The sequence below is a fragment of the Ornithorhynchus anatinus genome, chromosome 1 (genome assembly GCF_004115215.2).
Source record: "Ornithorhynchus anatinus isolate Pmale09 chromosome 1, mOrnAna1.pri.v4, whole genome shotgun sequence".
Classification (NCBI taxonomy): Eukaryota; Metazoa; Chordata; class Mammalia; order Monotremata; family Ornithorhynchidae; genus Ornithorhynchus; species Ornithorhynchus anatinus.
In genome coordinates this window covers 82773584-82789505 of record NC_041728.1, presented here as the reverse complement: position 1 = coordinate 82789505, position 15922 = coordinate 82773584, and the positions used below count along the sequence as shown (strand labels likewise).

General features: G+C 43.4%; 1 protein-coding gene across 2 annotated transcripts in view; it reads right to left on the bottom strand.

Annotated features, from left to right (window-relative positions):
* SMAP1 (small ArfGAP 1) overlaps window positions 1-15922 on the bottom strand; it is a 207727-nt gene that overhangs the window by 15327 nt on the left and 176478 nt on the right. For both annotated transcript variants that reach the window (XM_029058865.2, XM_029058866.2), the window contains one exon: window positions 5959-6049. In XM_029058865.2, coding sequence (XP_028914698.1) covers window positions 5959-6049 — 91 coding nt within the window. The remainder of the gene's footprint in view (window positions 1-5958; window positions 6050-15922) is intronic.

Below are 15922 nucleotides of genomic sequence, written 5' to 3'. Positions count from 1 at the left end.
CAAAACCCTACTTAGAGCTCACCTTCGCCAAGAGGCCTTCCCAGACTGAGCTTCCCCTTTTCCCTCTGCTCCCCCTCTATCACCCCCTCAGCTAAGCCCTCTTTTCCCCCCTTTCCCTCTGCTCCTCCCCCTCTCCCTTCCCCTCCCCTCAGCACTGTACTCATCTGCTCAACTATATATATTTTCATTATCCTATTTATTTTGTTAATGAGATGTACATCACCTTGATTCTATTTATTTGCTATTGTTTTAATGAGATGTTCATCCCCTTGATTCTATTTATTGCTATTGTTTTTGTCTCTCTGTCTCCCCCGATTAGACTGTAAGCCTTCAATGGGCAGGGACTGTCTCTATCTGTTTCCGATTTGTACATTCCAAGAGCTTAGTATAGTGATCTGCACATAGTAAGCGCTCAATAAATACTATTGAATGAATGAATGAATAGCGTATAGAAAATGCTCAATGAATACTATTATCACTATTGTAATCAGATATACCAAATTGAGATTTACATTTTCTTTATATTTCCAATACCTAATCTCAGGAAAGATGCTACTTAGCTATGAAATGGTCAAAAATTAGGGACTTACATGGACAAGAAGAAGGTTCATTTTCTGATTGTTGACATACTGAACCAGATGTTCAAGTGCACAAGCCATACTTTGGAAATGGATAGAGGATCTGAAACAAACTTCACAACAACACTTCAAAGATCCTCTGAAGATCATTTCTACTACCAACAATGAGTACCAATAAATAAAGGACCTGTTAAAAATGGTTGTCATTGTGGGGAGCCTGGGATAAGGGAACACAACACAAATTAGATTTCCAGGGGGAGTAGTAAGTCCTGGGTAGCCATTTCGTGTCAGTTTCCGGGGTGCAGTTGCTGCGATCCTCACTCTCAGCCCCAGCCATCATCAGACCCAGAAGCTCACGGAAACTGGACATAGGGTAGGCATAAAGGTAGAGTGGGCACAAATGACAGGGAATTGAGATGCCCCCCAAATTGGAAATGCCACCAAAGATCTAGAGTTTGGCTGGTGAATTCAGTGTGGAACAGTGGAAGACCTAAAGGTTACATACTCCTTGTCGTTACAATGCTTCTGGGGAATAAGTCCACTGCTTTTTGAGATGACTTCTGATATTCTGAAAGACCTTCTGCTCTATAAAAGACTAAATCATCTGATGATGAGAATTTTCCAAGCAGAGAACAGGGGGGAACATGTCACTTCTTTATTCTCCAAGTACCTTGTGCACCATATGAAATGGGCACTAAATATATGCCAATAGTTGGGCTATACAGTGGATTCATAATTTTTATACTGGGCATTTCCAGTTATAAAAGCATTTTGTAAATACACTCGTTCATTAAAATTATTCTCACACTGTGCTGAATACACTGAGATACAACTTGTAACACTTGGTACAGTATATTGACCCTTCAGGCACTCAATAAATTAATTGCTAAATGTCAGTCATATTAGGGGGACATATTTCAGTTTGCATAAGGGAAAAAAGATTTTGATATATTGTAGGAGAGCCCAAGTAGCAAGCATGATACTTAAAACGTATATTATTGGTACTTTGGAATGAGTGGGAATGGTGAGCCTAGAGCATGCCTTTACTGCCAGGAAATCTGCCATGTCTAATACTTCACCGGGAGCAACTGATGCATCCCCAAGGAGGAAGAAGTTTAAAGCGGAAGCAGCACAAATTAAATGAAGTGCTTCTCAACGTAAACCAACAACACTCATCTGAATGGCAACATTCTCACAGTTCCATGGACTTCAAAAGGTTATTTTAAGAAACTATTTTTATTTATTTTCCATTCAAGGAACAGCTTTAAAGAGCCTGCTCCGCAAATGTAATTTTGATTATTTTTCTAGAGAAAGACAGATCCAGCTATATATGTTGAGGCATACAATTATTCTAGGTGGCCTGCCTACACAGCCAATGTCAATAATTCTCTCCCTGGGTAAGGAAATTTGAAGGATGTAAGCTAGATGAACATTATTGCTTAAAGAAATTAACCATCCTAATGTTAAGACTTCGTATGAAATATGAAAGGTTTCAAAATAAAAGAAATGGTGAGTCTTTTTTCTTCACAAACCCTCTCCTCTCCCTAACTTTCCCATCACTCTTGACCCACAAGGCAAACACTGCATTTTTCTTGACTCCTCCCTCCTCTTCAGTGCCCCCCAAATTCAGTCAATCATCAAATCCTGTCTATTCTCCTTCAAAAATCCACCCCTTCCCCTCCACACAAACTGTTACCACTCTAGTCCATGCACTTGTCATATCCCATCCTGACTACTGCCTCAGCCTCCTCACTGACCACATTGGCTCCAGCCTCTCCCCTTTCCAGTTCATGCTTCACTCTGTTGCCCAGATCATTTGTCTAATAGTTCTGTGCATGCCTCCTCACTCCTCAAATCTTCCAGTAGTTGCCCATTCCCCTCGTACATCAAGTAGAAAAGCCCATCCATTATTACCTTTAGAGCACTTAATCATCTTTCTCCTCTCTACCTATCCTTATTCCTCTCCTGCTACAACACAGCCCACCCATTTTGCTCATCTAATGCCACCCTACTCGCCGTGCCTCTGTCTTGTCTTTCACTGCTGACCTCCTGGTCTTGCCCTCCCTCCTGCCTGTCACTCTTTCCCCTTTCCTCATCCAGCAGACCACTACCGTCCCCGTCTTCAGAGTCCTTTTGAAATCACATCTTTTTCAGTTAGCTTTCCCTGATGAATCCCTCATATCCCCCACCTACCTTCTTTACAAGTGCCATTTCAATACTTTCACGCCATCTATGAATTTGATGCCCTCTCCCCACCACCACGCTTTTTACATTTCTTTCAACTCTGATGCTTCCCTTGACCTGTGATTTAGTGTAGTGTTTGTCTCTCCTGCTAGACTCTAAGCTCCTTGAGAGCAGGCATCTTGTCTACTAACTCCACTGTACTCTCTCAGGCACTCATTACAGTTCTCTGTATTCACTGAAATCTCCTTGAGGGCAGAGATTGTGCGTTCTCATTCTATTATACTCTCCCAAGCACTCAGTTCAATGCCGTACATAGAGTAAGCACTCAATCAACAAATACTATTGACTGATGATTAGTTGTGGGCTACCATTCATCAACTGTATTTACTGAGCGCTTACTGTGTGCAGAGAGCAATGGCCTAACTGCTTGGGACAGTACAATACAACAATAAACAGACACATTCCCTGCCATCCTATTCCACAATCCTACTCAACAGGTCTCCAAGAGGATGGCACTAAGGGAAGCAAGTAGAAAGACACACAATCTCATCAACTAGTCTGTGTTTGCGTAAAACTTCTAATGTCCCATGCCGTACATCCCTGTTGCAGGGTCCTCCTAGTTGTCACTAGAGGAATGCATAATGCAAAGTTACATCGCAGTCAATTTTCAAGATGGGTGTGGGGTAAGCTAAGGGATGCTCTTGGCTCAATAATAATAATAATGATGGCATTTGTTAAGTGCTTACTATGTGCAAAGCACTGTTCTAAGTGCTGGGGGGATACATGGTGATCAGGTTGTCCCACGTGGGGCTCACAGTCTTCATCCCCATTTTACAGATGAGGTAACTGAAGCACAGAGAAGTTAAGTGACTTGCCCACAGTCACACAGCTGACAAGTGGCAGATCCGGGATTCGAACCCATGCCCTCTGACCCCAAAGCCCGAGCTCTTTCCACTGAGCCACGCTGCTTCTCAATGCTTCTTAACCAACCCTTAGGTTGTGCATGTAAGTGACTGCCTGAATTTGAATACTGTTTTACTTCAGATCAATCAATCCAAAATATTTATGGAACACTTAATGTTTGCGGAGCATTTTACTTAGTGCTTGGGAGAGTGCAATAGAACAGAGATGGTAGACATGATCCTTGCCCTCAAGGAACTTACAACTGAGTAGGGGAGACGGATGTTAAAATAAATTACAGCAAAGGGAAGCAAGCAGAGTGTAAGGATAGGTGCATACGTGCGTGGGGTGAATGGGGGAGGGAGTTTCAAAAAACTTAGTCAAAACTCAAGTGCATAGGTGATACAGCAGCAAAAAAGGATATAGGTGTGGAGAGATGAGAGATCAGCTAGTCAAAGCTTACATTTCAAATCGATAATTTCTATTCAACAGAGCTTACTAGTTGCCAGTTATTGCCCTCAGGAATCACCCAGAAAATTAGGATGTAATTTAACTGGTTCATACCTGACCATCACTCACCCCATCTTCAAAGTTTTATTCAAAGCATATCTCCAAGAGGCCTTCCCTAAGCCCTCATTTCCTTTCTCCCACTCAATCATATTTATTGAGTGCTTACTGTGTGCAGAGAACTATATTGAGCACTAGGATGAGAACAACACAACAATACATGTGTTGCCCCTGCACTAAGATTTGCACCTTCTATTCACCTGACTCTCAGCCCCACAGCACTTAGGAACATATCTCAGTTTGTTTATTTCTACTAATGTCTGAATCCCCACCCTAGACTTTAAGCTCTTTGTGGACATGGAATGTGACCACCCACTCTTATTTTTAACTCTCTCAAGGGCTTAATACAGTGTTCTGCACACAGAAGTACTCATTAAATAGGATATTCATTCTTTTTCCATTATAAACTACGTGTGCACAACTTTCCTTCTGGTTGGGATATAATTGCTAATGGAGAAAGTGTTATCAGTTGGAGGTATTTATTAAGTGCTTACTGCAAGAGCACTGGGCTAAGGGCTGGAGAAAGTACAAGAGATGAGAATGAGGCACAAAGAGGAGACTGACTTGAGAAGAAGGCAGGGTGCACACTGGGAACCAGTGAGTGAAGAGCAAAGATAAGTAAGGGGGAAAGTGCTGGTTGAGTGCCTTAATGGCATCTCTCTCACCGTACTCCCTCCCACCTTCCTGGAACTCCCCCAGAAACTTTCCATATCCAACGGAATGCCACTCTTCCCATCCTCAAAGCCTTACTCAAATAATCTCCTCCAGGAAGCCTTCTCTGATTAATCCTTCATCTCCCCACTCTAGTCTCCCTTCTGGAATGAAAGTGGCATGGAGATTAAAAAGATGGTTATATATTTAGAATGATAAATCTTCAATTTTGCAAATGACAAATCATTTTTCAGAATTTCTGCATTTTCCAAATTTGAGGGCTAGAAATTACATAATTAAATTTGGAGTCCCAGGTGTCTCCAATTATCTTTTCAATATTACAGTCTGTATTTCTAAAACACATATAAAATTTTACCCAACTGTCTTTCCTCCTCCACCTTCAAACTGAAAAGAGAATTACTCTGATACAGCATAGATACTATTTTAAAAGGTTGGTTTGTCTGGAAAGTTATTTGAAGAAGAGGAGGAGGATTGTACAAAAGATCTGACTACACTTTTGGATAAACAATATTCAGGACTGGCACTTAGACAGGCAGAGCCGAACTGCTTACAAGACAACACACGTTATGTGCCACTCTGGAGAGAACAAACACCACCTCAGATTAAGATGAGCAATTCTCTGTGATAATGTAAACATGAAAGTTCAAGGTATTGGAATTGGGTATGAAATATGGATATTCGTGTCACTTAACAATATTTTGGCTTTTTATTATGCAATATGATGACACTTGCATTCTGTCGTTTTATTAAAAAAACAAAAACCTTATCTTCTATTTTGCAAACGTTAAAATGTCACAGTATAGCAATCCTTTGAAGATTACTTTGATATCTTCCCTTTCCCTAAGGAGCTCATTACTTGTATTTCAGTCAAGATAGTGCTGACAGACACTGCTCCCTTTATTAAAGATTTCCTTTATAGTGAGAACTCGGAAGACTTAATCATGCCATTTTCAAATTCAGTTAAAGATATCTGTTGGTATATGGAAAATAAAGGCATTATCTTCCATTTCAGAACAACCGATCGCAAGAATATACATTTGTATTATTTAAAACTTACCGAGACCTAGAAGATCAACAGTGGGTTCTGGTGTTTTTTTCGGACTGGTGCTTTTTTTAAGATCCAATTGCTGATCTTCTTTCTTCTGGGGCTTTAAAGAAATAAAATCTACTATTAGTAATATATTCTAAATTAAATATGCAAATCTGCTTCTACCTAACTACTGCAATTACTACACTTTGTGTAATTGTTATTTTCAATATGAAGAAATTGGTCTGAGATAAGTGGCTGGGGAAACAAACAAAATTATTTCTGAACTTCAAATGACATTGACATAATGTTGGTATTTGTTAAGTGCTTACTAAATACAGAGCACTGTTTTAAGCGCTGGGTAGATACAGAGTAATCAGGTTGTCCCATGTGAGGCTCACAGTCTTAATCCCTGTTTTACAGATGAGGGAACTGAGGCACAGAGAAGTTAAGTGACTTGCCCACAGTCACATAGCTGGCAAGTGGTAGAGCCGGGATTCAAACCCATGATCTCTGACTCCCAAGCCTGTGCTCTTTCCACTGAGCCACGCTGCTTCCCATGCCCATCCATGCCCATCACTCCCGCCAACTGTTCCGGACATTTTACTCCCTCCTCAGGCCCCCATGTTCTTCTCCCTCCTCCATCCCTCACCCCCAACAATCTAGCCACTTACTGAATTAGGAAAATTAACACCATCAGGTCTAAGCTCCCCAAAGTCACCCCTCCTCCTTCTCCATCCCCCACCCTGGCTCTCAACCCTCTCCTCTACTTTCCCATCCTTCCCAGCAGTATTTCAGAGGAGATCTCCTCCCTCCTCACAAGTGCCACCCTCTCCACCTGTGCTTCAGACCCCATTTCCACTCACCTTATAAAACTATCGCCCCTTCCCTCCTCACCACCTTAACTACCATCTTCAACCACTCACTCTCCAACAGCCTCTTCCCCTCTGCCTTCAAACATGCCTGCGTCTCCCCCATCCTAAAAAAAACCTCTCTCGACCCCATTGCCCCTTCCAATTATTGCCCTATCTCCCTCCTACCCTTCCTTTCCAAACTCCTAGAACGAGTTGTCTACACTCACTGCCTTGAATTCCTCTCCTCCAACTCTTTCCTGGACCCCCTCCAATCTGGCTTCCGTCCCCTCCACCCCACCGAAACTGCCCTCTCAAAGGTCACCCACGACTTCCTTTTTGCCAAATCCAATGGCTCCTACTCTATCCTAATCCTCCTCAACCTCTCAGCTGCCTTTGACAGTTGACCATCCCCTTCTCCACACCTTATCTCACCTTGGCTTCACGGACTCCGTCCTCTCCTGGTTCTCCTCTCATCTTTCTGGCCGCTCATTCTCGGTCTCCTTCGCCGGCACCTCCTCCTCCCATCCCCTTACTGTAGGGGTTCCTCAAGGGTCAGTTCTTGGTCCCCTTCGGCTCTCCTTCTATACTCACTCCCTTGGTGAACTCCTTCGCTCCCACGGCTTCAACTATCATCTCTATGCAGATGACACCCAAATCTACATCTCTTCCCCTGATCTTTCCCCCTCCCTCCAGGCTCGTATCTCCTCCTGCTTTCAGGACGTCTCCACCTGGGTGTCCGCCCGCCACCTAAATCTCAACATGTCTATGATTGAACTCGATATCTTCCCTCCCAAACCCGGTCCTCTCCCTGACTTTCCCGTCACTGTGGACGGCACTACCAACCTTCCCGTCTCACAAGCCCACAACCTTGCCCGTCAAACGGCAGGGACTGTCTCTATCTGTTGCCGACTTGTTCATCCCAAGTGCTTAGTACAGTGCTCTGCACATAGTAAGCGCTCAATAAATACTATTGAATCCTTGACTCTGCTCTCTCATTCATCCCAGACAACCAATCCATCACCAAAACCTGCCTGTCTCACCTTCACAACATCACCAAGATTTGCCCTTTCTTTTTCATCCAAATTGCTACCTTGCTGGTACCTTGATTGTACCAGCAAATCTCTCATAATACCCTGACTGGATTATTGCATCAGCCTCCTCTCTGATCTCCCATTCTCCTGTCTCTCCCCGCTTCAGTCTATACTTCACACCACTGCCCGGATTATCTTCTACAGAAATGTTCTGGGCATGTCACTCCCCTCCTCAAAAACCTCCAGTGGTTGCCTATCAACCTTCACATGAGGCAAAAACTCCTCACTCTTGGCTTCAAAGGTCTCCATCACCTGGCCCCCTCCTACCTCACCTCCCTTTTCTCCTTCTACAACCCACCCCGGATACTCCACTCCTCTGCTGCTAATCTCCTCACTGCGCCTCATTCTCGCCTGTCCCGCCATCGACGCCGGGCCCACATCCTACCACTGGCCTGGAATGCCCTCCCTCCTCACATCCGCCCAACTCTCTCTCTTCCCCTCTTCAAAACCTTACTGAGAGCTCCCCTACTCCAGGAGGCCTTCCCAGACTGAGCCTTCACTTTCCCTCTGCCCCTCCTCCCTTCCTCATTCCCCCTACTCCCTCCCTCTGCTCTATCCCCTTCCCCTCCCCACAGCACTTGTGTAAATTTGTATATATTATTTACTACTGTATTTTTTATGCTGTATATATATCTGTGATTCTATTTATCTATTTTGATGGTATTTATGTCTGTCTACTTTTTTTGGTTTTGCTGTTTGTCTCCCCTTTTAGACTGATCCCGTTGTTGGGCAGGGATTGTCTCTATCTGTTGCCGAATTGTAAATTCCAAGCACTTAGTACAGTGCTCTGCACAGAGTAAGTGCTCAATAAATACGAATGAATGAATGAATAAATGACAAATCTTCCAATTAAAAGTTAACATCTATTGTTCTGGTCATTAGCCATTCCTTTCATTGTAGAGTAGAAACCTTTCCATTGCTGTGTTTTAAAATATATCCTTTCCACATTGAATTTCATCCTGTTTATGATGAATGATTTCTTGAATTTTCAGTCACTGAATCCTACTCACATCTCTCAAGGGTGGGCAGTCCCATCCAACCTATTCTCCAGACCTTCAACAGCTTATTCCAGATTCTGTTACCTGCTGCCTCAGGAATTTGATAAGTTTGTGTTAGAAATTTTTTAAGATGTGCCAAAGTAGAGAAGGACACACTTTAGACATAGGGAAGAAAGCAATGGGCTTGGGGGAGCCCAGAAAGAATGAGCCCCTCCAAGGGGCGACGGGATTCCAGATCCATGTGGCACTACTGAACTAACACCCCTGCCCACGCGTGGCTTTCTCATGACTATGTGGGTGTCTGTGGGCTGCTGAGGCTGGTGGCTTCATCAGACTGCTTAACATGTACACATGTCAGCACTCCTGCTGGTCCAAATGGCAGCAAGGGGAGGGCTTTGAGGGCCTCCAAATTCAACTTTATGTTAGTCTGTCCACAAGAAGTTGGAGTCTTGAAGTTCTTCATTCAACAGTACTGATAGAGCTACGTGCAGAGCACTGTACTCAAAGAGGCAGCCTAAACTAGTGGAAAGAGTGAGGGCCTGGGAGCCAGAGGACCTGGGATCTAATCCCCTTCTGTGTGACCTTGGCAAGTCACTTAACTTCTCTGTGCTTCAATTTCCTTAACTGAAAAATTGGGGTTCAATATCTGTTCTCTCTCCTACTTAGACTGTGAGGCCCATGTGGGACAGAGACTATATCCAACCAGATTAACTTCTATATACCCAGTGTTTAGAACAGTGCTTGACACAAGCACGTGCTTAAAAAATATCATAGACTGTAAGCTCGATGTGGGCAGGGAATGTGTCTGTTATATTGTGATACTGTACTCTCCCCAACACTTACAGTGCTCTGCACCCAATAAGCGTTCAATAAATATGATTGACTGGCTGACATAAAAGACATACAAAAAAGCTAGACAAGTGAATTCTAGGGAGGGCAGACTGCTACCATTTGGGGGGGAAATGTATCTTAAATCCACTGTCATTTTGCTTTTAAAACAATGCAGTAATTAAAATTATTACATATTTAGAAGGTATATTACACAAAAACAGGAAGACTGGCTTTCTTTCAAATGGTAAAGATAATATTGTCTATATAGATAGCTTGTTAGAAGCACTTAGTACAGTGTTTGGCACATAGGTACATAAATACAATTACTATAATTGTTGTAGAAAGCAGATGTTTTATTCTCTCTATACATATACATATATACACACACACATATGTAGATATATACGAATATAATTACATCAGTGGCTCGTCTCTCAAAAGAACATCCAAGATCTAGCATTTTAGCAAGCCACACCCAATTCTTTTCCTCTAATTACTTTGTTTTCTAAGGTTACACTGCTAATGAATCTGAAAGCCAGAGCTGGAAATGTATTAATCATGCGTGGTAGGGTTAGATTCAACTGTAACCCTACCCTGTGCAAATAAAAAACAAAAGCACTATTTTGCATTCATTATTATTTATCAAGATTGAACTTAACTACTCTCCTTTGTTGATTATACAAATCATACAAACTTATTTTCATTTTTTTAAATACTGTTAATGAAAAGTGCACTGAGTAAATCTTCTAATTTATATCCCCCAAATACATTACATCTAAAAATTTGGAAATTATAGATTAAAATACAATACCGCTGAATATTTCCTAAATTTCAGGACATTACACGCACTGATCCTTGATAAATTAAATATTTACATGGTTACAATTCTAAGAATAGCCTTTTACGCTTCACAGAGCTACAATCGTGTGTAATTTATAAAAAATACATCACTACTGGTGTAACTACCCATGTTAGCTGAGTTAGGCACACAGACCCAACCCATACCCGTGCTTCCTTAGCTTTGCTCACTCAGTCACTTACTTATGCTCACTCAAGTAAGCTCAAACAGCCACTTGTCCATGCTTTTAATGGAAAAATGAAGCAGCACTGCCATAATAACAGTAATCATGTTGGCAGTTGTTAAGCGTTTACTAGGGGCAGAGCACTGTTCTAAGCGCTGCGGTAGATACAAGGTTATCAGGTTGTCCCATGTGGGGCTCACAGTCTTAACCCCCATTTTACAGATGAGGTAACTGAGGCACGGAGAAGTTAAGTGACTTGCCCACAGTCACAAAGCTGACAAGTGGCAGAGCCGGGATTCAAACCCCATGACCTCTGACTCCCAAGCCTGGGCTCTTTCCACTGAGCCACACTGCTAGAGATACATTACAACTAACCTCACAATCACCACAGCTGCTCGCTGCCAGAAATTCTTTCCTCACCTGCCCAGAAGCAGTATGGCCTAGGGGAAGGTGCAGAGTCGGCAGACCTGGGTTCTACTACCAGCTCGGCCACTTGCTTGTGGGTGACTTTCAGTAACTTCTCTGTACCCTAGATTCTTCATCTGTACATGGGGTTCTAGCTAACTGTCCTCCCTCCTATTTAGACCCCCAATGGGTTACCACCCCAGCGGTTAACTGGAGACTTTGGTACACTGAGAGCATTTAACAAATACCGCAATTATTAAAGAAGCTGGAACTTGGTGGAGTCCAGTTAGGATAATAACGGCACACACTCTCTTCCTATTTGGTAACTCTCCAGCCACTGTGGATTCCCTGCCACAGTAGCCAGTATTATTCGGGCCAAAGCTGGCAGCAGGGCAAAGTAGGGGCAACAGTAGGAAACTGGTCTACCGTGACCCGGACCCTCATGTGCAAATGTCTCACCTAGGTATATGTCCCTCCCTTTCCCTCCCCAACAATGACCATAACCTCTGCCATTCAACAGGGAGGGAAGGATAAGGGACCCATTCATTCACCGACCCCTGGGGGACTGTCCTACCACCCGCAGACCCATTTCCGACCTCCCAGTCTAGTCTGATGTAGCAGGTGGCGGCTAAAGGGACATAAGCAGAAGCACATATGTGCTAGTCTGAGTCCGGGATCGGTGGGCATCCATGTGTGTGCAGATTATTCAGTGATTCAACCAGCCACCTTAATGCTCTCCTCCATGATCGTGTAGCACTCAGAATTTTAATTAAGATCTTTCCCCGCCAATGCTTGCACAGGTATCCACTTTCCGATTCCAAGATAATTAGTAGAGAGTAAAATGAGAGGACTCAAAGAGGATGAGAGCTAAGCTTTCTCTGGAGTTTACCAAAAATGGCTAGTATAAGTTTTTCACAAAATTCACTTTTATTACTTGACATTTAACTCCAAGACAAGCAAATAATATTCATGAAATCATTCGGCTCTAATCTTTTCTGGTACTAAAGTGCTGCACATGAAAATTCTCTTCTAACAAATGGAGAAAGCAGGCAGCTCTAAGCAGAAAAAAATTAGGCAATATATAATTTATTAGACAAATTTTATAACAAGCAAGAACATAGACCCACTTAGATGAAGTCATTTTATAAAATCTAATTTCCTAAGATTCATATTGAGCAGATAGCACATTCAAGTTATTAAATTCTTTGTTGATAGAAGCTTCACTGGCCAATCTGTTTATAATTCATAATACTACTCACCAAACATAATTGAATCAAAAAATAATTTACTTCCCTCTCCTGCACTACTCCCTTTCCTTTGCTATCCTAAATGAGGTTAGCAAGTGGATCAACATTTTCAGGCTTATCTATCTTAGGTCAATCAATTATTTTATATAATGTATTCAGGTGTTACTGAAATAAGCTAGAGGATTCTAAAGGTACTTTCCATTAAAATTTTTTAACTCAAACTCTGAATCCCATTATTTATACTATTAATGATGCAATGTCATTTTAAAGATGCCTTTTATTTAGCTATTTTCCCCCTGATTAACACTTATTGAAATGAAATGAATATTAACCACGAAACAGTTGAGCACTGACCATCCTAAAACAATGTGATGTCCTAATAAAGCCCATTTGGTTAAGGTGAGGGAAAACGTGTGACATGTCCCTCCCACACCACATTTTACCTCCACAACATTTCCCAGATTCCCCCCCCCCCCCATTCTCTACACAAACACCTGACACCCTAGTCTAAGTTCATATCATTCCACGGTTGGACTACGGCATCAGCTTCCTCACCGGCCTCCCAGCCTCCTCGCTAGTCTCCCCGCCTGCCCAGATCACCTTCTTCCTGCGTTGCTCAGAACTCATCACTCTATGCCTCAAAAATCGCCAACAATTATCACCCACCCATCACCCTCCACATCTAGACACTCCTCACCATTCACTCCAAGGTTCTCCACCAGCTCTTCCCATCCTACGCTCAACCCGCTTCATCCACTATTCCCCAGTTGGCCTTCTAACTGTATCTTTCTCTCAATTTTCCCATCTCCAACCATCCCTTGTTACACTGTTCCCCCAATCTGTAACTTCTCTGCCACCCCAACTTTTCCCACCATTAAAGCCCTGCTAAATCCTCCTCCTGGAGCCTCATCCAATTAATTCTCAATGCACAAGATGCATCTGCTCAATTCTCAACCTTAGCACTTTTCTAAAATTCATTCCTATCCTCGGTACCGATATACACAGATGTATAAATATGATTTACCAAATCATAGCCAATCGATCGCATTTTTTGAGTGCTTATTGTGTGCAGAACACTGCACTAAGCACTCGGGAGACTACAACAGAAGAGCAGAAACATTCTCTGCCCATAATAAGCTTATAGTCTTGAGGGGGAGGCAGGCATTAATAGGAATAATTTATAACATATATTGTCAAGACATGTACATAAGTGCTGTGGGGCTTGGGGTGGGGCCAAGTGTCCAAAGGTCACAGAATGAAGTACACAGTAGTCGCGCAAGGAAGAGTGAGCCAGGAAAAAAGGGTTTAATTGAGAAAAGCCTCTCAGAGGAGATGAGACATTAGTAACGTGGAGAGAGGGGTGGTCTGGTGCATATGGAGCAGGAGAGCGCTCCAGGCTAGGAGGATGAGATGGGAGAGGGGCGTCAAAGGAGACTAGATCTGGGCAAAGTGACTATGCTGGTTCTAGATGATTGGAGTATGCGGGCTGGGCTGTAGTAGGAGATTAATGACATAAGGTAGGGTGAGAGGAGCTGATTGAGTGCTTTAAAGCCTATTGTAAGGACATCCCTTTTGATGTGGAGGTGGATGGGCAGCCATTGGAGGTTCTTGAGGAGTGGGGAGAAACGAACCAAATTTTTTTGTTAAGAAATGATTCGTGCAGCAGAGTGGAATGTAGACTGGAGTGGGGAGAGACACGAGGCCAGGAGGAAGTGAGGAGGCAGATGCAGTAGTCTCCAATGATCTTCTTGCCAAATCCAATGGCTCCTACTCCACCTTAATCCTCCTCGACCTCTCAGCTGCCTTTGACACTGTGGACCACCCCTTTCTTCTGGATACTTTTTCCAACCTTGGCTTTGCTGACTGTCCTCTTCTGGTTCTCCTCATCTATGTGGCTATTCATTCTCAGTCTCCTTTGCAGGCTCCTCCTCCCCCTCCCAATCTTTTAACTGTAGGGGTTCTTCAAGGTTCAGTTCTCAGTCTCCTTCTATGCTCCATCTACACTCATTTCCTTGGAGAACTCATTTGCTCCCACAGCATCAATTATCACCTCTATGAGGATGACACCCAAATCTACATTTCCTCTCCTGAACTCTCTCCCTCTCTCCAGGCTCCCATCGTCTTCCTATCTTCAGGACATCTCTACTTGGATGTCTCCCTGCCACCTCAAACTTAACATGTCCAACACAGAGCTCTTTATCTTCCCTCCCAAACCCTGTCCTCTTCCAAACTTCCCATCAATGTAGATGGCACAACCATCCTTCCGCCACTTAAGCCCATAACCTTGGTGTCATCCTTGACTCTGCTCTCTCATTCAACCCATATATCCATCACCAAATCCTGTTGGTCTCACCTTCACGATATCACTACTATCTGCCCTTTCCTCTCCATCCAAACCGCTACGATGTTAGTACAACCACTCAACCTATCCTGCCTAGATTACTGCCTCCTTTCTGACACTCCAACCTCCTGGCTCTCCCCAGTCCAGTCCATACTTCACTCCATGGCCCGGATTATATTTCTACACAAATGTTCAGGGCATGTCACCCCACTCTTAAAAAATCTCCGGTGGTTGCCTATCCACCTCCGTATTGACCAAAAACTCGCCATTGGTTTTAAAGCTCTCCATCACCTTGCCCCTCCTACCTTACCTCGCTTCTCTCCTTCTACAACCCCGCCCACACACTTGGCTCCTCTGGTGCTAACTTTCTCACGGTGCCTCGATCTCGCCTCTCTCATTCACTCATTCATTCAATCGTATTTATTGAACGCTTATTGTGTGCAGAGCACTGTACAAAGCACTTGGAAAGTACAATTGGGCAACAGATAGAGACAATCCCTACCCAACAGGCTCAGTCTAGAAGGGGAAAATAGACAACAAAACAAAACAAGTAGACAGGTATCAACAGCATCAAAACAGATAAACAGAATTATCTGGCTCACATCCTACCACTGGCCTGGAACACCCTCCCTCCTCAAATCCGCCAGACAATCACTCTCCCCCCTTCAAAGCCCTACTGAAAGCACATCTCCTCCAAGAGGCCTTCCCAGACTAACGCCCACTTTTCCTCATCTCCCATCCCTTCCGCATCACCCTGACTCGCTCCCTTTGGTTCTCCCCCACTCCCTGCCCCACAACACTTATGTCTATATCTGTAATTTTATTTATTTTTATTGATGCCTGTTTCCTTCTAATGATGTCTGTCTACCCTCTTCACCCCAGACTGTGAGCTCATTGGGGGAGGGCTGTCTCTCTTTATTGCTCTACTGTACTTTCCCAAGCACTTAGTACAGTGCTCTGCACACAGTAAGTGCTCAATAAACACAATTGAATGAATGGTCAGGGCAGGATAGGTTATCCCCACTGAAGGTCCCCATTAAGAACCTTGTCTGTGCACAGCAGTGTTCTAGGTGCTTGGGAGGATAAAAGAGATGCTGAAAACACAATCCAAGCCCACCAGGATCTTATTGGCTATGTCCTCCAGAAAGTATTTACTGACTAATCCCAACTTCCTGGCATGCTGTTTCCTCAACCACACTGATATT